The sequence below is a fragment of the Larus michahellis genome, chromosome 6, assembly GCF_964199755.1.
Source record: "Larus michahellis chromosome 6, bLarMic1.1, whole genome shotgun sequence".
Taxonomy (NCBI): Eukaryota; Metazoa; Chordata; class Aves; order Charadriiformes; family Laridae; genus Larus; species Larus michahellis.
The window spans coordinates 17148764-17173912 of record NC_133901.1 but is presented as its reverse complement, the minus strand read 5'-3'; the positions used below and the strand labels follow the sequence as shown (position 1 = coordinate 17173912).

At 40.7% G+C, this 25149-nt stretch overlaps 1 protein-coding gene across 2 annotated transcripts in view; it reads left to right on the top strand.

Annotated features, from left to right (window-relative positions):
- Positions 1–12566: 12566 nt before the first annotated feature.
- ARHGEF4 (Rho guanine nucleotide exchange factor 4) overlaps positions 12567–25149 on the top strand; it is a 217141-nt gene continuing 204558 nt past the window's right edge. For both annotated transcript variants that reach the window (XM_074592022.1, XM_074592021.1), the window contains exon 1: positions 12567–13139. In XM_074592022.1, the coding sequence (XP_074448123.1) occupies positions 12924–13139 (216 nt within the window). In that variant the 5' untranslated portion in view covers positions 12567–12923. The remainder of the gene's footprint in view (positions 13140–25149) is intronic.

The window sequence follows — 25149 nt, the reverse complement described above, 5'->3', positions numbered from 1 at the left end:
AAAAATAATTCCTTCCTGACTCAACAGTGAGCTCACACCTTGGTACAGAAGAAGGTAACCTTATTCCTAAAATTCACTGAAGTGGCAAGGTCCCTTCCAATCCAAACCATTCTGTGATTCCGTGTGATTCTGTGATCTCATTTAGCTTTATTCATCAAGGTAACTGTCGGTAACTGTCCGTACCTTGTCTATAGTAAACAGAAGAAGACAAACAACTACAGAGGTTGACAAAAGACTGTCTGGAAATATTCCAGTCTCTCTATTGAAAATATAAGGCTCCTAGGCAAATACCTTAGATTAGATGCCTGAATTTTGATGTCTAAAGTTAAGGTGATTTCTACCTTAAACCATTTATAATGGCAAGAATGTGTAACCACAGTATTTAAATGACATCTGCATTTTGCAGAATCTGGATTTTTAAAAAAGTATAATGCACCAAGACTATGATGCTGTAAGATGAAATAATGTCCCCTACATATGGTATGCACTTTCTCAGTATTACTACCAAGAAGAGAGAGGTTCTCTCCAACACCCCAAGACTGACAATACAAGTCAACTTTCAGAATGCGGCCAATTTACCACAAGCATCTCCTTAAAACTTAGATTACAGGTACCCACGACTCTCTTCCATGGCATAAAACTATGTCTCTGGAGACTGCTAAGAATTTGCCATTTAACCTATAAAAGCTTGAAATGCCAAGCAGTTCATCATACGGGCATTCTTTCCTGAAATATTAAATGGCACATTAGATTTGGGCTCATCAAGTAGTAATAACCATAGGGCTTAACATTCCAGCAACAGACAGAGCCTACAAAAACTAGTTGTTCTTCACACAAGTGATCCCTTTCCATTGTAATTACTACACTGGCCTCCACTATTTTAACTCACCAACTCTCTTGTAACACAGTGCACAGAGCCTCAAGGGAGCAGAGCGGCAGAATTTCTCAACTCTGTAGCATATTGCACATATCTTCCCTGGATTTCAGGTTAAGTAACCAACATCGTAAAGGAAAATAAAGGCAACAGAAGGAGAAAAGTCACCTTGCTGCCACACAGCACAGGAGACAGCATTTCAAAGGAGAGAATTATTTCTCTTGCCTTACAGGCACAGAGCAACAAATGTTTTGTCCAACATTATCTATCTCCCAAATTGGAGTCTTCTTTCTCCTTCTGCTGCTCTTCTCCCTGTAAGTCACACTCATCTGTCAGAGCTCCCCAGTCCCTGCTGCTGCTTACATTAAAAGTACCCAGATCCCCTCTCTGGTGGTCTCTGCCCTTCATGCAGAGAGAAGCAAACAGCTTCCCTCTGAGGGACTCCTCCTGCCCTCCTCACTGACTTCAATGCTGGGCTCTGTGGCACCATCAGTGCCTGGACAGTTGTTCCTTTCTGATACAAACCACAGGGAAGATGGGCTTTTACTCCTCTTATGCAGGCCCAGTATTGACACACACAGCCCACAGTTTCACTCTTCTGTTGGGGGCGGCAGGGAGGCACGTAGATTTATGAGCCACCTGCAGCCGTTGAGCTTATGGACACAGCCAGTTCTAGCAATAAGTGCATTGCACTCTGAGATTCAAAGGTCCTGGGTTCAATCCGTGCTGCCAAAACAACAACTGTGGATCTGCATTACACACCACAGAAAAATGCCTGTGGGTAGTCTATTTGAGTTCTCCCCGTGGAGTTGCATGACTGCTAGTGCAATGTTGGGGGAAGCTCAAAAATCTTCAGGGCTTAATCATTCTCCATTTAAAGAACTATCAGAAAATCTACCTCTTCAAGATCATATGGAACAAGGTGTTTACCAAGATTGGCTGTTTTGTTTGGAGGAAAATCTTTAGATTAAACTTGTTATATTATGTGAGCAATGTCTCCTTAGGAAATGAAGACATGCTGGTGAAATGAATCCATACATGTGAATATTCAATTTCTCATGCAGTTTGCAGCTGTGAGAACAAGTTCCTTCAGCCTGCTTTCAGCCTACCATACTCTCATTCCGCTTTGGTGTTAGACAGCTTTTTAAATTTTAAATGGGTAATACAGAAAATTAAGATAAATTACAGAAAACTTTGCACAGACCACTTTTGTGGCTACAAAATTTCAGATCAGCTTCTATGATCAGAATAATAATTAAAAGAACAACAATATCTTTGTGCTAAAGACAACATCCAAGGAAGAAGAAAGATTGTTTTTCCCTTCTCATGGTTCACTAAAATGCAGAAAAATGCTCTGGAAAAAGTATTTTTAAAAAGCTATATTCTGCTAAAGACATCAGTCCTTGACATTCCTTCTTTTAAGGCAGAGTTCACTAGACCTTCAGAGGTGTTTTGGGAACTCACAGGACATAGACTAGGTACCTGAGTATCCCTAATAAAACCCCACTTACTGCTTTGAATGGAGAGAGCACTCATCACTTCACAGAAATGGAGTGTAAATGTCTCGAAAAAATGTAGGAAGAAATATCAGACCCGTGTGAACTTCAGGTAAGTGTTCCTTCCAAAAGCAAAGTATTAAAATGGTGTTCAGGTATTCCAGTCCAATGTGAGCGATGTGAACTTAGCAACAAGTCCTAGAGTAATGTGCATGTTACACATACATATACATGCATAATGAGTGTGTATACACACCTAAAAGGAGGGTTTGTGCAAACTTGTTAAGTTCAAGAATAGGGAAGAAATCTGAAGCAAGTACCATTTAAAAATATGAGTAGCAGATTAATAAAAGTTTCAGTACATATATGATTTCTTATGTAACTAAGATACATGCATTTATATGCTGTTTAACATATTTTGTTAACTATTTTTCATATACGTCATATCTGATGTACATACGCTTTATGTATTATATTTTAGTTACCATATTCTACATTACATATTAAAGTCACTTGGATTGTATGCTATGTTTGGTCTCTAATCAACATCACTTTATTGTTCTACATGACTTTAATGAATCACTGTTTTCTAGCACTGCAAATTTACTATTCAGCAAAAAACCCCTTACTGCTTACAAAGAATTTTTATTTTTTTAAATCCCCAGCCTATATCTGAGGCTTTAAGAGGCAAAATTCACTATTTCTCTAATTCTTCTCGTCTGTGTAGGAGAACCTGGTTTATCGGTCAATCATCATTGGAAGAATCAGAATACTGAGATCAAAATACTATCAACTGTCATCTTATCCTGAGGAAGTTAGTAGATTATCAAGTGTATGTCATTTGGAAAGTGGATTAGTTTCTAAACATAGGTACTTACTGCTTTGAGAAGTGCCATGTTTAAGAACAAGGGAAGTTCTGGCCTCTCTGAGGAATTAGTCCTGATCTAACTATTTAACAAAAGCTCATCCTTACCTTTTACAACATGCTTTATAAATTAGATGGTTGACTCCTTGAAGAAAGTACTAATTTCCAGGCATATCTTAAAGTGTCACATCTTCATAAGTCTTAACTACCTGAAGAAATAAAGAAAATAAATTAAGATTTAAATCTGGCGTAAGAGAGCACAGACTAGAGTTTGAAGCTTAATGCTAACTAATTCTATATGCACATTATATTTGCCTTTTCTTTCTAACTGTGGCAAATCATTCAAGTAAAAGGATATTTACAAATACTTCAAAACTTCAGCAAGATAAAGTTGCATCATTTTTTAAGTTGAAAAGACACTTGTCTCAATTTAGTTTTCTGTAGCCATGTTTTAAATATATCTATACAGTTCTCATAGGTTTATAAATACTTTAATACCTGCAATGCAATAAGAGCTAGCAGAAAAGTTCCTTCAGTTGTTAACAAAAAGTGACTATCTAAAAGAAAATTGTTACACTACTATAAAACTATTGCTAGTCCATGTTCTACCATAGTTTCAGATTCATTGACATCCAGACACATAGTGCAAGTGCCACCTGAACTTCTATAGCATTATCGTATACTTTCTAACCTGAGAACTACAAACTGACTGTGTGATGCTGATCACCACAGCATATCCACTCGAAAGTCAGTGAGTACTCAGGATGCTAAGCAGCTCCCTGAATAGTAACTTTAGTCTTATATTGTTTAAATGGATTCAGTCATAAGCACCTGTCACTCAATTACAATGGCTTTTTAAAGCAACAGTTTGCTTAATGTTAATGTAATTGTATCCGTGTGTGAATGCTCTTAAGAAGAAAATTGCAGAAAGGAAAGGAAGAAGGCCAGCCTTTCCATGATGCAACACCAATACACTGAAAGCTGGTACAACCTGAAATGGAACTGTAATCACTCAAATGGAAGAAAGTACTAAACCACTCATTCCTATCAGTGGGTCTTGAGCAGGAGCGGAGAACCCTCAGCATCTTGAAAAATGAGAAAGGTAATGATGGGCATAATAACACAAATGAGAGGGCCACAATTCAGTTGACAATACACAGTGTGGCCAGCAGGACGAGGGCAGTGATTGTTCCCCTGTGGCACTGGTGAGGCCCCATCTTGAGTGCTCTGTCCAGTTTTGGGCCCCTCGCTACAGGAAAGCCATTGAGGTGCTGGAGCGCGTCCAGAGAAGGGCAACGAAGCTGGTGAGGGCACAAGTCCTATGAGGAGTGGCTGAGGAAGCCGGGATCGTTCAGCCTGGAGAAAAGGAAGCTGAGGGGAGACCTTATCACGCTCTACAACTCCCTGAAAGGAGGGTGTAGAGAGGTGGGGGTCAGTCTCTTCTGGCAAGGAACAGGCGATGGGACAAGAGGAAACAGCCTCAAGTTGCACCAGGGGAAGTTTAGACTGGGTATTAGGAAAAATTTATTCACAGAAATGGTTATCAAACAGTGGAACAGGCTGCCCAGGGAAGTGGTTAAGTCATCATCCCTGGACCTATTTAAAAGATGGGTACATGTGGCACTGAGGGACATGGTCTAGTGGTGGTTCTGGCAGCGTTAATGGTCGGACTCGACGATCTGAAAGGTCCCTTCCAACCTAGATGATTCTATGACTGAAAAAGGAGCACCTTTCTTAATGCCCTATGGAACAAAGAACGGCACATTGCTGTGGTAACAGAACTAAGCAGAACACCAGCAAACACGTGCCTGGTCATGCACCAGGGATGTGCCAGATACCAACCCACCATGCTCCCGTGTACTTTCTGTGTGACTACAGGCATTAATGGCAGCGGGGCACCAGCAGACCCAGCCATGGGGCTGAGCAGGAGCCGAGTGCTGATGCGCTCGCCCGACAGCTGCAGTGCTCGCCCGACAGCTGCAGGCTTCTGGGAGTCCCTGCAGGAGCTCAGCCCATGGCGGACTCTCTTATCTCACGCACAAACCATCCAGCCGCGCTGCTGCGGGGAATTGACCCTGCCCGTCCAGCGCCCCCGCCCGCCGGAGGGAGGGAGGTGCAGGGCCATGGTCGCGGCGTCTGTTTAGTGTCCCCGGCGTCGCAGCGGGAGCGTCCAGCCTGCAGGGGGCTGCTCTGAGAGGAAAGACTGCGAACCCCATGGTGGCCTGGGTGAAAGGGGGACCGTGTCCCCTTGGTTGGCGAGGGCGGTGTGAGGGCCTGAAGGCGCCGACCTACCTGCCCTTCCCGCCCGGGCCTCAAGGGAGGGTATAGCCCTGAAATGGCGGCGCTTGCAGCAGCTGAGGGGTCCGGCCTGTGGAGGGGCAGGGCCCGGGCCGGCACAGCCTGGCGGAGGTGGTATTGGCGGGGAGAGAAGTGAACTTCCCTGGGCAGTTCACCTCACAGACCCCTCCGGAGGCCGTGGGGAAGGCAGAGGGGGATCGTTCTGGAAGGCCCTGCGAGGGGCACAGCGCCGGGCTGGCGTGAGTTTCTCCGGCTGCACGCAGCATCTGTGGGGGCACAATTTTTTGTCGAGCCCTTGAGGACCTGCCAGCAAACTTCAGGGCCCCTGCTGGGGTGTGCCCAGGGCTGGGGTGCAGCTCTGGGGGGAGCAGGCTGGGAGGCCCTGAGGTAAAATGGGGTGAGGCTCTCTCAGGCAGCACCTCAGCAGCACGTGTGAAAACCTCACTTTTCCCTTCTCTCCTGGGGTACACAGCAAAGATTTCAAGGCTGTCTACAAGAGAGAACAAAACATGTATTTACTGCCACTCCTACTCACCAAATCCCAGGGCACTTCTAATAAGCCTGGAGCAAGGATGAATGCTGGAGCAGGTGGCCAGAGGTCTCCCAGAGAAGAGTAATGCTGGCGCGGGGTGTTTACATCCTGCTGTGAACTAGAACAGTCCCTTCCATGCCAAACCGCAAGCTGCTGGTTGAAACCTGAGCTGAACTTCCTTGATGGTCAGAGGAGCCTGGTAACTTTCAGCACAGCCACTTTTCATTTTCACACCTCTCCAAACTTGCTGGGACAAGAACCAGATGTACGAGAATACGGTGAGTTCCTATTCTTGGGACATTGCTGACCCGATCCCAAGCAGCATGTATCAGACAGTACGGTAAAAAAGGGTTGCTTTCTCTCAAAAGATTTCCTGGTTTGTTTGGTTTTGGTTTTTTTTTTTTTTTTTGGTTTGGTTTGGTTTTTTTTAGGCTGGTGTGATTTACAGAAATGCTACTTTTTTGGCCATCTACATTCGGCCAAACCAAAGTTCTGAATTCCTTCACATATAGGCCTTCATGTGAGAAAGCCTCTTTATTTTTCATGTGATCCAGTCTCTTCTCTCAATATGAAGCAAAATGCTGCTTCAATGCATACAAAGGCTGAATGTTCCCCAGAACGTAGTGTGGATAGATCTGGCCTTTCACTGATACTGGTGACATATCTACATGCACACTGGCTTAATTAATTAACTAATTCCAAAGCTCCTCTGTGTTTTTTGTACAGCTTAAGCTGAAGTCCGTAGCTTTACTGCTATTGGCACACAAGCTAGTTAACTAGCAGTAGCTTGGGTGCGTTTGCACGGGCCGTAGTCACACCTTCCGTTCCAGTGCAGGTATTTGTCTGCTGTTTATATCCCAGTGGAGGTTTTCATGGATGGCTGTCCAGCAATGACTAACTCATGCAAGAAATGGCTCTAAACACTCCAGTGCATTTGTGAATAAGTAGGAAGTCTTAGAAAAGCTCAGAGCAGTATGCTGAGAAATAGTCCAGCCAGATGGAAACTGTTCATCAAATACCGCAAAACACCCAATTGCTTACAGTGCATCCCTTGATCATTGTGCAGATTAGGGAGGCTTTTCTGTCTTCTTAGATGCTGAATAAATCTCTAAGCACTAATGCAGGAATGCTGCAGGTTCAAAATCAGAAGCATCACATGTCCTGGCCTATTTTGGGGGATTGCTCAGACAGTTGAAGAATTCTGCTAAGGGCCCAGTAGCTCATTTTAGAATTTCCGGTAGCCAGGATGCTATTTGTAGTGCTAGAAGCACTGGAGTTCTGAGTAAGACAAATGCAGCAAAGGAAAATTGCGATCTTTTAGCAAAATGCAGTGAGAAGGGCAGGGAAGACATGAGCCTTCCAGTAGGTTAGCTCCATCCTGTTTCCTTAAGGCATGTTAGATTTCCTTAATGAAAGGGGAGAAGGGGACTAGGACAAGACTAGAGGGTGGCAGGTCCCGGAATCTCAAAGGAGTAATGAGATAGTACTCCCAAGCTGCAGAAATGCTGGAAGAACTATGGAGGGCTAGTGCTCTTCACTCATTATAAAAACTTATATCTCCAAAAAACATTATCTGTCTTAATACCTCCCTGATGCCTCCACGAGTGAGCAGCTGCACAGTCCCAGTTGCTGACTGGGTTTAAACAGCAACACATAGTCAAGCAATTTATGAGGAGCCAGGGCTGTCATTTTGAGCAGATTTCTAACCATCACAAGTGTTAGGGGAAATCTTGGGAGCAAATATAAAATGCTCTGAAATACAGATTCAAGTAACTCTCTTCTGGCAATGGGAGGGGAAGTGTTACTCTCACAATTCTGGATCTCGACTTGTGGTCACTGGGCACTTGGAGCTGGTCACTGACTCTGAACAGGAAAGGGAAATGCTCTGGTGGTTAGTAAAGAACCGAAGTCTCCATCAGGAAGAGGCAGGTTCATGTTCTGTTTCAGGTCCTGAGCTGTCTCATCCTGTAAACATTTATTCCCATCTTTCCCCTGTACCATAATAATGAAAGCAAAAGGTCCTTCCAGTTAAAAAAAATACTTACAAGTGAAAAAAATCCTATTGTGCTAATGATAGAATAATTTGCAGTGGTATCATTTAAACAAAGTTGGAATTTTTTTGCAAACATTCTAGGCACCATTAATAATAGCACCAGCTTAAAAGTGTCTGATTGCTACTATTGTTGCTAGAGATAAGTCTGCTAAAAGGAGTAATCAGTCATGATAGGACTGAAATGGCTATACCCCATTTGAAGATTTTATTTATATAGATTCTAGACAGTTTATAGGAGTTTAAAGTGCTGTTTATTGCCTTTCAGTGAGCCTTTTGACTGTGCATTAGTAGAACCTGTGACCATCAATTACTCATCTAAAATCTGTTGTATCAGCATATACATATGGTAAGTAGTGTAAATATATATATACTCTATCTATATATATATATTCTCTCTATATATAAATATAGAGAAAGCATATACATGTAAACTCAAATTGTACTCTATATGCAACTAGATACGTACTATAAACCATACTGAACGGGAGCTTTAATACGATACACAACCACAAGATATCCGTTTAAGCTATCTGAGCCCTCTGGGGGAACATCAGGGTTGAGCAATGTTCTGGGTAAAGTCAAAGTCAACTGCATTCCTGGGGCTCTTAAGATAATTTTAATTAAGTAAAATTGCTGGTGCCTTTGAAGGTGGGAAGTGTAGTGGCAACGCTGAGTGTTCTCTTCCCCACTTCATAAAGGTATCACTGTAGAATGTGGCAAGCAAGGGGTAAGATGTAAACAGCTCAATTCACTCATTGTGTGACATCCCGTTTATCTCATCACCTAACTTAAGAAGTCATTGCAGTACTGTTAACAATTTGTCCTTCATAACTGGAACAGCTTCTCAACTGCGTTACGTCACATTACCTTCTGTCTGCATATTCTGTTTGTTACCTCACATTTCAATTCATTAGCTCTCAGCAGCTTGCCCTTCAAAAATCTTATTCCTTCGAAATTTCTCATCTTCCTCTATACAACCTCTACTTACTTTATAATAAGAATTTTTGACCATTTCAATGTCAAACATGTTTGATCTCTTAAATACCTGAGGCTAACAACTGAATGCTACAGTGATACTGAATATATTAATAGGTCAGGGATAGATTGCCCAAGAATGGTGTCAAAAAACCCCCTGGCTTTAGGTTTATCAAAGTTGCTTTCGGAGCCCAGTTTGCAGAAAGCCGCCTTATAATATGCTTAGAAACACATGGGAAAATGAGGTGGAGGTGAGGATAATAGAAATAAAAACTCTGGAGTGGTTTGTGGGTTTTTTGTTGTTTTTTAGGGGGAAGGGTTGGTTGGTTTTAGGTCTTGGGATGGGTAAACAGAGTCCTATCTAGAGCTCTTGTAAGCAGCTGTTCTTCAAGCTGGGCACAACCAAGTAGGGAACTGGGTATGACCTGCCAGGAGCTTACACACGCTCTTCTGGAGCCTAACATCATGCTTCTGCTGTGAGTCGTTTTTAGTTTAAAATAGCAAAACAAAAAAATCTTGACCCACTCTTCCACAGTACACTTTGTGCTGACGAAGCCGGGGGGGCTGCACGGTAATCATATCTGGCAAGAAAATCTGTGTCCTATATGAGTCAATAGTCCAACACAAAACAAACATTGGACTTGTGACTACACGCTGTGGAGGGAAAATTACCTATCACAGCAGGGCACTAAAATTAATTCTCCATAATGGCATTGATTTCTTATCACGTTATAACAAAAAGTTACTATTTGGGAATTTTTTTTATCTTAAGACTTTGAAGCCATTTCAGATACTGGACTTTATGAAGACAAACAAAACCAGTATCTGGGCACTGTGTGCCGACTGCTTTTTGATTCACTTTCTACAAGTCATTTTGATTTTGTTTCATGTTGGAAATTCCTGAAAAGATGTTGTAGGTAAAGGAGCTAGCCTGTTCGGGAATAGAAAATGGGACTAGTGAAGTGATATTGTCACTGAGGCAACGGGAAATTATTATGAGGAGCAAAGGGACTTTATACTTTTAAAAGGATGAGGAAAATTGGGATGGAATTCAAGACTTGAGGTAGTTTTCAGTTTGTAGCGTGCATATTCAAGAGAACCCTAGTACCCTAAGGTTGCTTTTTAAATTCCAAAATAGGCACTCCTACAACCTAGTCATAAAAGCTCTCTCCCTGTAAAAGTGAGAGAAGATATCAGATATGAGGGAACACACAAATACACTTTTACCTGCATGAAGATTTTAAATTTGAAGATTAAACGTGTACAGTATGATAGTGCAGGGCTAGATTCTTTTTGATGTAAATCCCAAGGCATCTGTTTAGCACTTACCTGGAGGAGCTGAAAATGACCATATTAACTATAGCAAAGTGTAAAAACTCCAGATTAAGGAGCCTTAAGGCTTGGTCCAAGCCTATATGACTTATTTTCCTAAAATTGCCAAGACCTGCTATCATGGCTTCTACTCAGGATAGAAATGCTGGTAAGATTGGCTATCTGAAGGGTGTGAGTGGACCTTATTTTAACTACCATTTTATTTGCACTTACCAGAGCCAGAAGATAGCTTAGGCAGCCTTGTCTTTCTTGGTTCTTGTGTCGTTATTCACATCAGAAATGGCAAGGATTAGAGAAGAAATATTGGGGATAAAAATATCTCATGTAGAAACTCTGTAGTGGTCAAAGAATTGAGAGGCAACAGAAAGATGAAAATAATATGACTTTGCCAGTATGTGATAATGTCGTGTCCTTCTGGGACCAGGCTAAGAGAAAGTATGTTAGTAACATATGCAGTTTTCATCTGCATCCACTCTTGTAATTTTAAGCTCAGCTGAGAGCATTCTACAAGTTTATAAGATAACTGAAATATTTGCTTCTTGACTTTTCTTTGGTTGGACTTCTCCTTCCCTGTCATTTTCTATGACAAGTGTTCTTTAACTGTGTTTAAAATTGGCAGCAATGGTGATATAGTCTTTTGGCATGGCCACAGTTGCTTTCAAACAAAAATAATAGGCTACTCACCTCTAGGGACAAGAGAGCAGGCAAGAGCTGTGAAACTTTACTCCATGTGAACTAGTTTGCTTTCACACTCGGGAGCAAGGAGTGTTTGCTTGCTCCTGTGCAGAGGAGACTACCACAACTACCACCTAGCTGCCTGCTGACATCTGAAGCTCCATAAGCAGTACCCTAATCAGCTGCAGGTGGGAAAGGTTGTGTTATATCAGAGTAAGCATCATGTGGGAATTGCAGGCAATTGTTGTTGGCAGTAGAGGAGGTTTATGGCTAGGAGGAGTGAACACTGGGATGCTATCCAGCTCCTTTGCAATTGCTAGAGCCAGCTTGCCTTCAACATCTGTACTCAGGATTGCCTGCAGGAATAGAAATGATGTTCTGTGTTATTACAGCAAGCTATCACAGGAAGGTTTGCCTCTGTCATTTATTGTATCTTTTCTTTCTCAAATTTGTGTGAACATGAAAAGAGAGGGAAACAGTGGCAGCTGTACCTGTCAGAGGAACCAGGTGAGCCAGAAACCTCGCAAAATATATCAGACAAAAGAAATGTGTTAGGTTTTCTGTATTTCATTTGCTGTTTATGATGGACAGACAGATGGGTGTGTAGCAGCTTCGTTTTTATCTTTTGTATTCTGAAACACCCATTCTAACAATGCAATGTGTAACTCATAGGTAGTCCTATGAAAATCATTGAGATTAGGTCAAGGTTGTTAAGCATTTAAAGAATAACTGCCATGTCTGATGCTTTAGAGTGGTTCAAGGTGGTGGAATCTTTGGGTATTAGATCCTCCATATGTTAAAAAGGGTAATGTTTCAAGATGTTGGAGCTCTTGATTGGTTTTTCATCAAACTGCAGCAGTCTTTTGAATATCATCCCTTTAAGGGGGGAAATACTTTGAAGAAAGCATAACTTTCTGCATTAAGTTACCACGAAAGTTAATCCTATTGAATAAAACTAATGTATTCTAGTTGTTGATGCTGTGAATTCTCATAATTGATACAATTAAACCTAAACCTTTAGGTCTTTCCTAACTGTCACTAAAAGGAGGCAAAAGGTCTTTAAAGTTGTTCTTAAAATGTTCTTACAAATGTTTGTACAAATTTGAGCTGTCACAAGGCACAGACGAGCTACTTAATGTTTAGCTAAAATTTACTTAATTAATCTCTTGCATGTTTTCTTCATATTTTGGCCTATGGAAGGGCTGTTTGTTATTTCAGAATGTCTTGGCTCTAGTCCATCTGCAAGACCTCATTTATTCTTTTGAAATTTGCAGCCTTCACAAGCTTGGCATCTGTGATATCACAGACAATGAGTTACTGTGGCTAGAAGTCTCTGGAATTAAAAAAACCCTCCTCCGTAAGAACATGATGTTTTTTTACAGAATTGGGATTTGTTCTGGAGAAGCACAGTTGGCAGAAAAAAAAAAAGTTTTCAAATATAACAGAGTTTTCATCTTTTTTTCTCCCCCCAAATGAACAAGGGAGTACTGATGCTGGCGACTTGCTCTTTAAATAAACGGAATCTTTCTCTTCTCTCTTGGCAACGGCGGGAGTATTCTTGTGCTGTATGACAAGGCGAGCTGGTGCTATATTTATCTTGTAGCTGTACACGCATTTGCAAGAGGTCGTTCAATAACAGAAAGGCAAAGAGCCAATGTAGTTTAAAGAAAGTTTGTTCTACCATAGTTTTAACTTTTTGGGTTGGCTTAAAGACAAGGCTACATACTTCTGGAGGAAGTATTTCTGATATGAAACAAAAACTTTCCTGAGCTGTCTCTGGAAAGATCAGGGTTTTGTGGAGAAGGGGGAAAAACGTTTTTAAAATGGAGTTCAATAGATGTTCGGGTGCATCAGCAGAAGAGGACAAAGGAAGACAAGAGGGTGGGGAAGATGATATTAATAGTGCTGGCAGTAGTGTTGCCCATGAAGAGCTGGATTTGGTACAGATGTACCTTACCTGTTTGCCTGAAAGATGTATGAAAGCGAAATTCACTCTGACAGCATACCTGACATGCTGGCTGTTGCTGAAGCTCTGCAAGGTAAGAAGTTGTAGTACAAATATGTGAGATTTTTAGTTAACTTCCTACGTGCTTAAAAGACAAATTGATCCAATTCTCTGCTGAAGCATTTGATAATTTGTTAATATGTACCGTACAGTTATCTTCATGGTTTGTTACGAAAAGGAGCATTGTAAGTATTGACACTGTACCCAGAAACAGGTGATCCAACAAGGGAAAACTTTTAGGGGCTACTAATTGAGTACTATACAAAGCAGTACACTTGTAAACTTCTAGTCAGTTTATCTCTATATACTGTTACATAGTTGCAAGGGATTTGAGATTATTTTAGGTTAATTTCTGGGTGAAATTTCTTGTAGTGCTCTTCATTGGTTTACAGTTATCTCTTGTGTTGGATGAACAACAGAATGTATTTTAGTCCTGAAAACATGGACATTATTTAAGTAAAGAATTGGAGATTTGGTACACTCTGTCAAATATAATGGGGAATCGGTTTTGAGACTGTGGTGGGACTTGACTTAACTTTAAATGTGAGCTGGGCACAACTAATTAAAATACATTTACCTAGTGTGTTACTGGATAGGGAAGAGACAAGGCATTGGACCAGGGATAAATGGTGTAGTTCATTCCATTTCACCTTGCAGAAAAGTACTTTAATATTCAGATCCAAATAAGGAAGCATTCAGTCCTACAAAAGTGATAGGTTTGAGGTTTTAGATTTAAGTAAGCAGCACTAAGACACTTGAGCTTAAAATGCTGGTGTTCTTATGCATAACAATGTTATATTAGTAAATTTAGAATTGTAATGTCTTCCTTTGCCTCTGTATTATTACATGCAAGTCTTACTCTTGTAGGCAATTAGTTGCTGGGCAGATTACCAGATAGATCAAAACAAATGTCAAAGCAACATTTGCTGAGTGTTTTTTCTTCTGAAGTATGTGACAGATAGGAAATATAGGGTGATGATGGGGTGGAGACCACAGGTGTGGGGCCAGGTGGTGCCTCAGAGCAACAAGCCCTCTCCTACAGGCATCTCTACATGTGTGGCAGTTTTGTGTTGGTAGCTACATCATTTTTTTTACCAGCTATGCAAAATTATGACATAAAAATATAACCTGAACAGTACTAACAGTTTTATCTGTTAGATTGCTAGATAGCTTTGTTTCCATGTGTAATTTATATTTGTTTGCCTTTGCTTCTGTCTATGGGTAGGGTTTATCATGTGGTGCCAATCCTTTGCATTAGGGGGCAGATACAGATGCTTTCTTTCATATGACTTTTCCTTGTAATCTTTCTGCTTCCTTACTGCAGGGATCTTTTGTCAGGTTGAAAGAGAGGGGTAAGAATCCATAGAGCTATGTGGGGGGAGTAAATAGTCCTAGGGCAGATGTCAGAGCCATCATTTGAGGCACACTGCTGGGTAACACACATTTCCTGATGATTTTGCAGAATGCTGATCCAGGGTGGGGTTTGACCTATTTGCAACCATTGAATTTGTAGGTTTTAAGAGCCATACCTGTGTTACCGAATGAGCCAGATCAAGTAGTTGATCTGGGCGTGTGCAACAAATTCAATACCTTGGACTCACTGCCAATGCATAGATTTTTTTTGTGCATTAATTGTGATGTGTGCAGAAAACATTGAGTGGCATGCGCACAATGGTCTTGTGCACACATGTTATCCTTCAGGGTAAATAGTTGTTTTTAAACCTGAAAAGTGGCAAACAAAATGTTTGGGGTTGGACTGTTACAAGGAGCCATGGCTTGATGCAAGCTAAAACATGAAATGTCACTATCATTTAGGGAAGTGGAACTGACAGTGTATAACAGAGGAGACCTGATGCTCGCTCACGGCCTTCTCCATGTAAGTCCATACCTATACATAGTTCTCCATGTGGACTAAACCATAAATTACACAGTCTTATTCAATACTTTGTTCAGATGCCTGCGTCCGAAGTATGCTATGATTGCTGCACTTCTGCTTGGATATTATTTCTCAAATGACAGGAAGAGTTATTGAAATACATAAGCTGGGAGAGGTGCTTCTGTCTGTGATTGTATCTCCTTTTACATAGCATTATATTTGCACAGTGCATATAAGTCCTTTGAGTCAGGAAGGAACAATTCATACTGCATGACAGTAGAGCGAAGAGAGGTAAAGTAGTTTCTGTTAAAATCATAGATTTCTTCAGAAAGCTCTCAGACAACCTTACAGTGCCCTGGCTAAGCTGAGAGGATAACTAAACCTCTTTATTATAGCAACATGTAATAATGTATTAATGCTTCTTTCTTGCTGAGTTTTCTCAAAGACTGTTTGGTTTTGCGACCCTATCTTCTTATTTCTTGACACTCTTCCATGACTTCAGTCTGTTCCAAGTCCTAATCCATTCAAAAATTGCTAATTTTTTTCTGCTTCCCCCTCACAAGAACAAAAGCAGCACAGTGTTGCTTTTTCTCAGGTTCTGCAGCTTGGCAGAACCCAGCAAGCCTGCCCTAGCGTGAGGGGCTGGAAGGCCAGCAGCATTGAAACAGTGCTGCCGTGTTATAGAGGCACCCTTTGTAACAGCCTGTGTACGTCCCCTGTATGTTGAAATTACTCCAGGTCTTGGCTACAGATAAGGCTCCAGGTGCCTATGGCTTGGAAAATATCAGAAGCTCATTAAACTCGTTATCAGTGCTACCCCAAAAGGAGAAATAGAGTTACGTGGCCCTTCTGTAAGCAGTGTGGAGAGAGCCACATAGCCCAGCTGCTATCTGGGAAACTTCTCGCTCACGTGTTCCCGAAGTAGGCTTCAGGTTTTAGCGGTCACCACAACTTGTGGGGATGAGAGAAAAGACTTTGAATCTTTCTAAAAGTTCCACATGCCACAAAGGTTTTCCTTTCAGCTAGTTCTCTTTTTCAAGCCCCATTTATGAATACCATACAGTTGCAAAGGAAGGACTGTTAGGCACTTGTTTATAGATGTCTGAGAACAAGTTAAGCTTTTTGTTTCTGTACGAAGATGCATTTGGCTAAACCTTACAGATTTCTGTAGATGGAGTTTTTCTAATCTTCCATATGTTATCAAAGGTAGTTGTTTTCAAACCGTCTGATGAAATGATGAGATTCTCCTCTTGGGCTAACAGGTTTTGCGCCCAGTAGCCTTTACTCATAACGGAGAGCAAGATCTCAGACTTGGTCAGTCCTCCCCTGAAATTTTTATTGTACGTGTTGCTATTGCACACAGGTGAACTAAATTTATGACTAAATTTCTTGTGTCAAACTGCATGAGAGTACACACAGATTGGTGTCTTGTTTCTCACCTGCCAAGCACAGTCCCTCATTCTATTAGTGTTAGTCCTTCCCGTGATAAATAATCTCTTCACTTTCCAGTTCGTGCCTGCTTACCTGTATCATGTCCGAAGGTACTTGCTCACAAAGAAACAAGCAGCTTTATAAACTTGAGAAAAGTTCTAGAAACAAATGATTAAATTAGTGAAGTCTCCTGTGGGCAGTCACATTTTTATGTATAAGAATGATTTATATTGATTTAAATAAACAGGTGACTTTCTAGCTTAAATAAAATTGTTAAAATAAAGGCTTCTGAGACACTTTGAAACAAAAGGTAGCCACAAAAGGAGATGGACATCATGTTCCATACTGATTTCAGATTACACTAACTTTTCAAAACAGACAATAGTTAATAAAGTAAGCTTGTTTGAAAGGGATTAAAGAGCAGAACCCCCTCAAAACAGAAGCAGGCTGTAATTCAGATTTAGCATAAATTTAGTTGAATTGGTTCACTCTTCAGTAATATCTAGTACCTCTGAATATCAAAAAAGAGTGGTTAATCTATTTCCCCGTTACTTAATATATCTTAAGCATTTTCTGTCAGCTCACCTGGTATTCTTTTAACTAACATACATGCAAAGGGCAAAATGATGATGAGGCAGATCTGTAATTTCTTGTCTGTGTGTGTACTTTTGAGTACTTGCTTCTAAGGAGCTTCCAACTGCTGTTGCTGCATAATGACTTGAACACTATGAACTTGCACATGCTGCATAAACCTACCAGAATGAATCCCAAATGAAAGATAAAAGTACCTATGGCATAAGGGCTTAATTCTCCTCTATGCAACTGATTTATTATTCTGTATTCACAGTCTTACTGTCCTTGACTCAGCTCATTGCCTCTCAAGGGGATAACAAATTCATTTGAGATTTAAAAAAAAAAAATAAAAATTTTGATTTTTACTTCCAATTATGAACACTGTAGGGCTGGATTGTCTTTCTGTATGTAAGTGGTAAGGAAGCCTATTCAACAGTACGGGATGAATCCCTTTCAAGGGGAAAGAGGAGCCTGGTTTTCCTGTACTGTGAATGAATTTTCTAGCCATCAGGCTGTGATCACAAGGAAGTGTGGAGGCACGACCTGCCTGCTTTTGCCATCCATTTGAGGGGAAAAAAAGGATGCAGAGAGGCAATTTTTACTCTTTTCTTATTTGCTGTCTACTAAGAGATCTTCAGTGTGGCCCCTTTTGGAGACATCACTTAAGTATTATTCCATACCTTATTTCTCATCCCAGGATCTATAGATAACAGGTTGGAATCTAAAGACACAGGTAATTTCTTCAGGAAAGGGATCTCTCTTTGGATTCCAAATGACAACCCCTAAGAAAGCTGGCTAGTTAAGGGGAAAGGGGTTTCAGATACATCTTCTTGTCACTATTTTTATAGTGGTTAGATACAATTGTTGCCTGCCAAACATGCTGTTACTCTATTTTTAATACTCTTCATGTACTCTGCTGAGAACACTTAGCTATTGTAAGTTTTAAGCACCAGAACGCTGGCCCTGGAAGACCCAATTTGAGGTTCCTGTTGCTTTTTTTAGTTTGTTCCCAACATAACTTACTATGGTCACAGAAAGATTTTGGCAGAGGAGGGAGTTGAACCGTGATACACCGAGTGTGAGACAGGGGCTTAACCAGTGGACCATCTTTCCTGTCCTGTAATGGTAGGTGTCAGTTGGATCAAAAAATGAAAATACTGCAGTGGGAGCTAGCTGGCTCCCTTCGCAATTATTTTCCAGCTACCTTAACGTAAGCATTTGTTGGAAATTATAAGATTACTTGATATGCTTACATGATCTTGCTGTGTCTAGAACTCCTCCCTAGTCACTCTTGAATGCTCGCCAATCTCAGCAAAATATCAGTGAGGTAGAAGTTACAGAGTTCACACCAGGGAGGCACAAGTAGGTAATCAGGGAGTGGAAACAGAGACTTAGTTAACGCTTCTCCTGAGGGAAGGGCTTCTGCATAAATTCATCCTTATTAAACATCAGAAACATTGTAAAAGGTTTCAATTTCCACACTGGAGAACTGCAGATCTGTAGGAAACAGGACTATGTTGGTTCAGCTGCTTGCAGAAATACATGTTTTCTCAGGAAAGTGTTTTTTATTTGGCTGTCAATGGAACTCCACTGAAGCTTACTGTTAGCCTTCAGTCCTCAGAGTAAAAGCCAAGATTTTTGAGAAGCACAACTTGAGGCAGCTGAAGAGGGATGTTTTTCAGGAAACTCTAAACATTCCCTCCCCCCTCCCCTTGGAACGCTGACTTTTTAAGCTGTCTCAGATGTGTCAGCCAGAATACTCGATCTCCTTCCACTTATTTGGTCAAAACTGCCGATATTTTGTTTAGGGTCAAGCTGCTAGGGTGAACAGTCTGATTAGATACACTCTTAACCCCAAAAACATCATAAGCTGTTCCATGGGGCTTATTTTGTTCAGGGGAAGTATTTCTGATTGAGTTTTCCTTTAGTTTATGCCCAGGTTTTCTGGATTCATTTGGGCCAGAAATATTAAAGCAGCCTATTTTATATTGGAATAGTACTTACAGTACTGGGTAGGACCAAGTTCTGTAGCGAGACAAAGCAATGGAAATGGAAAACAGTGGAGGGAAAATAGGCTTGTATTGTACCTGACAGCGTGCTTGGTTCAGAGTGGTTTTGCATTCTGGGCAGAGATTCAGTTCTTTATGGGCCGTGTAAATCATTCAGCATGTGCCAGGGAGTTTGACTTCTGCCTTTCTCCACTCCAAAAAGCCAAGAATTGAAATTTTTCCAGTATCTTTATTATTCATCAAGCCATTTGCTGGATCCAGCCCTGAGCTACGGCCAGCGTGTTCAGAGAGCGCAGGCTGTGAAAGACTGATATGCAGAACAATTCTGAAACATTCTTTATAAAGCCCGGGGAATGATCGCTGGAAAAGCCAGCCATACTCCTTTTTTACAACCTCATTCTCTTAAAATTACCACGTCTTAATTTGTGCAGGGGAATGTATGTTTATGTTCAGAAGCTGCTTTTCTGTGACACTGTCTTTCTCAACTATCACTGTTCTCAAAAACGCTATCAATCAAAGCTGTATTATTTTCTTTATGTTATTAATTTAAGACCAGTTCCTGCAATGAACCTGCAGACTTCTGCAGAACCGGAGCTTGTGAATCAGGGCAAAACTTTGTTTCTGAATTGTGACTTTACGATTAGGTTAAAAAAAAAAAATAAAATTGACTGAAATCCTGCATGACTAGTTGAGTACACAGGGTGGATTAAGAACCTGTAAACAGATGACTGAGAACAAATTACTTCTTGTGCACGCTGGAATATTTGATGTTCTTCCTAGAAAGTTTTTCATTATTACAGACATCTAAGAAGGTGCTGTATTTTTTTTCTCCTCCTGGTATTTTCCGTTGGAAGAAAAGCAGAGCTGGTGTTGGACAGAAATAAAACCTCTCACTTGATGCTTCAAGTATGGCACTCCAAGTGTAATTATTTACAGAACTGGATGAAAAGTGGCAAATACTGAAGAATTTGTGGTGTAACAGCTGCATAATAAAAGCAACCCTTGAATAAGATGTTGCCAGATAACACAATATATAAATAACCAGAAAAATGCTTGGGCAGGGTAGTTTTAAAAGTCAGCTAGATCAGTCTGCCATTCAGGAACAAGGAGCAAAATAAATTTGAACTTCCAAATATCAACAAATGTATTCTTTCTACACAGTTGACTCTGATTTATTTGGAAACTTGCATGTGCACTGAGGAAGCTTGTGTCTCAGTGTGAAAAGCTATTTTTTGTAAGGCCATCAGCCTTCAATCATAGTACCCCAACACCTGTGAAAGTGATGCAGAATAATATGGATAATTAAAAATTAAAAAAAAAAAAAAAGGAAAGCAAGCTATCCCTTTGCTTTGAGTTTTAATATATATTACATTTTTTCCTTAGTCAAAAGCAGGTTTTGTTCTTTAACTCTCAGCTTTGTTTTTGGATGGAATCAGTGGATTTAGTTGTAGATTAGAGAAAACAGTATAATTTGGATTATGGTCATTGTAAGTGAACTGTCATTTTGATTCCAGCAAAAGAAAATGGCAGGATAAACCTTGGTAGCTCAACTTTTGTGTCCTGATGCAATACATGAGATTGTAGTGTTGGGGTTTAGAGAACTTCCAGGTAATAGAGGAATCAAGAGAATTATTTACCATAGTTCAGGTGCAAGCTCTGAGCACAGACACAAGTTCACGTTTCAAGAAATGTCTGTCCAGGTTCACCACTGCAAATTCTCCTATCCAAACTCTGCCAGCGGATACTGCTTCTGCCACAGGGGCAGTATACAGGATGTGAATCTGCTACCCTGAAGCACTGTTCTTAATGTCCAGATGTGTTAACATAAACTGAAGTCAGCGTTGCTGGTTTCTTCAGCCATTCCAGCTGGCTCTCCCCATTAACATGTCAGACAAGGTCAGTATTACATCCACTTATATTGTACAGGTAATAGGAATCTATCCCTTGGACATAATCTGAAAAACTGGGCTAGTAAGTTGTGTTACAAAGTTAATTACTAAAATCTTATATACTGATTAATTACACACTATGGTGGCATTGTATGAACAAAAAATTAGCAGCATAAAAGGTACAGCTTTCTCTATACCTCCTTCTGTATTTTCTTCACCATTTCCTGTTAATTATATTAGATGTTATTCCCCATAAAGCAATATAAATGCCCTGTATTAATTACATGAAAGAGAATATCATAGTCTTTGATACACTTTTTGTCTGTGTGTTGTTGCAGAGCTAAACTGAAAAGAATGTGGGGGGGGGGTGGGACGGGACGGGATGGGACCTCCTAGTATTTGGAAACATTTTTAAAATGTTTCTCTGCTGCCAAAGCAGACAGATAGCTTTTGTGCTCAGACAGAAAGTTATGGGGTGGGGCAGGCAGAAGGGATTAATGCTGTTTCCATATGAATAAGTATGGGGGGGTTGGTATTATTTGCTATAATCCTATTAGCAAAATGGACAACCCTAGTACAGTTTGGTAGCCAGTCTCTCCCTGCTGGAAGAGAGACCAGGCCCTCAAGGTGTGGTGAGAAGCGCGTGGGTGATAAGCTAGAATGTGGAAGAAATATTAATGTCAATGCTTGGGAGAAAATAGCTTTCATAATGTTGGCAGTTAAAGTTTTGAAATTGGAATTTTTTCCCTTAAAGTCCCAGCTCCTGGAGGCAAGTGACTGAATGAGGGTCTGATTTTTGGGAAGGGGGGAAAAAAAAAAAGGTTTCAGGTGCTGTAACTGCAGAGGAAAACTGAAATATCAGTTTGCAATGGGAAGTTCTCAAACAATGAATCTTTCATCCTTGGAATTGTCAATGATCTTGCAAGTGTTTCAGAGCTTGGACCAATTTGTAAAAGGTGCTGATTGTAATAGCTGCTGGACTGACTTTTGTTCTTTGCTTAGTCCAAGTAAAAAATGTAAATGGCACGAGTATAGCAGTGTTCAACTGAAAAGTACAGGCTTTCATTGCACGTCCCACATAAATAACTAGCCAGGATGCCCAGTGGAGAGTGCAGGGGGACTGACATCAGCAAAATGCATTGGAAGCAGGAGAAAGCCTCAAAAAAAAAAAAAAAAAAAAAAAAAAAAAAAAAGTAAAAAAATTGCATTTGATCTGTTGGAAACAGGCAAAGGCTCCCAGAGCAAATCTGCACACAAGATGTCCTGGGAACTTTAGTGGTCACAAACGGTGGAATGTTTCACGTTGTCCAGAAAACCTGGATGAGCCACTCTCCTGAGGAGAAGACAACCGCCTGTTGAATTAGAATCATAGAATTGCTGAGGTTGGAAGGGACCTTTAAGATCATTGAGTCCAACCTTTAACCTACCCTGACAAAAGCCACTTCTAAACCATGTCCCTAAGTGCCCCATCTACCCTTTTTTCTTGCAGCACATCAGTGCACTTTAGGAAGTGTCTTAGCTTGAGTAGCTTTTTGTTAGAGAGGCAAGGATGACAACACATGGTAGCAATAATTAAAAAAAAAAAAGTAATCTCAGTGTGATCTGACGATATTTCTGATCTTACTGAAACTAGGGCTCTGCAAACATCTTTGTATGCAGTGGGATGCACAATGAAACAGGTCAAGGTGTGGACATATCTGAAAACCTCATCTCTCTCCTGCTAGCCCTGGTTAATTTTCACTTCCATGGAAGCACCTTGTTTCAGAGCACAGTCCCATAAACAGTGCAGAAACAGGTGTGGATGTTGGTCAGCTGGAATTTCCTTGTGCTGCCATTGCCACAAGAGCACGCAGCTGTACTCTGCCACATTCTCATTAGCTGTCAGAAAGTCTTTCTGAGAAAACCAAACCTACCTAAACAAGGTCAGGACCTGTGTTGTAAAATATACACCAAATATGAAAAGATTCAGGGAACATTCTGTTAAATTGTCAGAGAGAAATCATTGTTTCAGTAGATCAAAGGAGAAACCTCAGTGACTCGTTGTTGTTTACATGTTGTGTTTCATCCTGCTGTCACTTTGCTCTTCCCTTGAGCAACAGCAGGAGTGGATTGTCATCAGATGAAAAAGAAAAGGTTAGAGACAGGAGGTATTTTTACTTGCCAGTTCTTCAGGTTAAGTGTAAAACTCAAAAAGTGGCTATGCAACGGGTTATAGAAGTGTGCAGAATCAAAAATATATTTTTCAGGACTCCAGTAACTTAGTTTGTTTTCAAATATGCAGTCCTTGGTGATGTGAAATGGTTTAGAAGAAGATAATAGTGAGGGTTTTTTTTCTGTTTTGGTTTGGTTTTTTTTTAGTTTTCAGAATATCAGTGAGGTTTGTGTAAGCTAATTTTTGAAATGGTTTAATACTGCCACTACAAAAATGGTAATTCTTTGCAAAAAATAGGGAGTTACATAAAAAAAAGAGCTGACAATTCAAACAGCTTGAAAATGAGCATGGAGAAAAGTGGATAGTGTTGGAGGCTATTCTAGGACAAGTTTTGGTAAGCTTCATTGTTCAGGGATAAACTGATTTTGCTTTAAATTGAATCCTGTTTATTTAAACAGTTCAAGCTTCAAGAGTTGAACAGATGGTTCAGTCTTCAGTCTGCTGCCTTCTTATCTTTACAAACTGCTTTGCAGTTTATCTTAAAGCTCCCCAGGCCTGCAGTGCTTGTTCTGAGACAGAGGTTTGAAGTTTCTTAAAAATGGATGCCAAAACTGAGGAGAGATACCACATTGAGAAGAACATGGACTCATCCAAAAAAACCCAGTGGAGCACTTGCTACTGGGAAGATTCAAAGCTGCCATAACTGCCATTCAGAGCTGCCATGGTGAATAGCAAAGGGCTATATATAGCAGACTAATAAATAAAGGCACATAATGGAATCTGTGAATCTAAAATTGGAGTTACTACTGCTGACAGGACCATGATTACTTTTCAAAGTCCTTCTATATTATTTTATGACTTTTCTTAAAAATCAAAAGTAACTTTTCATTTGGCCTTGGAAAAGCTTTAAGAATATATCGTTATCATTACTTAGGTAAGATTTTTGGGATGGAGGGATTTTACTCCTGTGAGTGAAAGAACTATGCATAGCCTAAAGTGTTTCTGTAGCTGGGGATTTTCTTCCTCATCTTAAAGATCATAGTTTCTGTGAAGCTGATAAGGTGGCAGAAGTCCTTAGACATATAGAAAGGGGAATCTGGGAAAGTGTGTATGAGGAATGGGGTTTGGGATCACTGTGTAAAATACAGCACCAATTATTTTTTTTATAAGGCATCCGTGTCGGAGATGGACAAAATGTCTTAAGGCAGAATCTTCAACTTGAAAGTACTATTTTACTTTTTCATTTCCAATGCAAAGTTCAGGGCAAGTTCAATAAAGTTCGTGAACCCTTCAGCAACAGTTGGCTAAGTTTCAAGCAAGCCTGGAATGTTATATCGGTTTGGGTGCAAATCAGGATGGGTTTGATCCCAAGCCACTTGAAACACAGCACTTGGGGCTGCATGCAGCTTTGTATTTCAGCCTTCGTTGCGGCCCAGACCTAGACTTGCCCAGAGTGAAGCTTTTGCTTAAAGCCCCGTGGATGGAGCCTGCTGTACTTTTCCCCAATTCAGTACTCGCAGAGAACGTGTGGCTGTGGCATCTTAGTACTGCACAGAAATAGTGAGCGTTGAATAGTTGTCTTGGGTGGATGACTTGGGTTCCAGTTCAACTAGATGGTCCTTATAGACACGTCCATATGTCTAAACTGCAGAACTGATGAGGCAACATGTGGGTCTCATCCAGTTTTACACAGGTAGTTTTGTTCAGAACCAACTCACTCTTGGGGCTGCACTAAGGCTCTGGAGAAAGCCGAACTAATTCCAAGGGTGCACGTTGGCACTTTTCCTAAGCATTACATCTGGTTTAATTAGTCCAAAGGAATTTTTAAAAAAATGAGTCCTTAAAGACTTTTTGACCTCTAGAAGTAGATTCCTTCACATAAGTCTAAAAGGTTTCTCAGTTCTGTTCTTTGTAGCGCAAGGTCTGCGGAAAATTTCTTGCAGAAGCCACATGTTGGTTCCTGCAGCTCTCATGGATTTCTTTGAGCCAGTAGTCACCATATGACTGCCTGCCACGATGGCAGGGTCAAACCCTAGACAATGCAAAATGAGCAAATGATGGTCCTTTCTTTGTAAAAGACTTTGGCATCTGTGGAGTTGAATAACTAGTTGAAT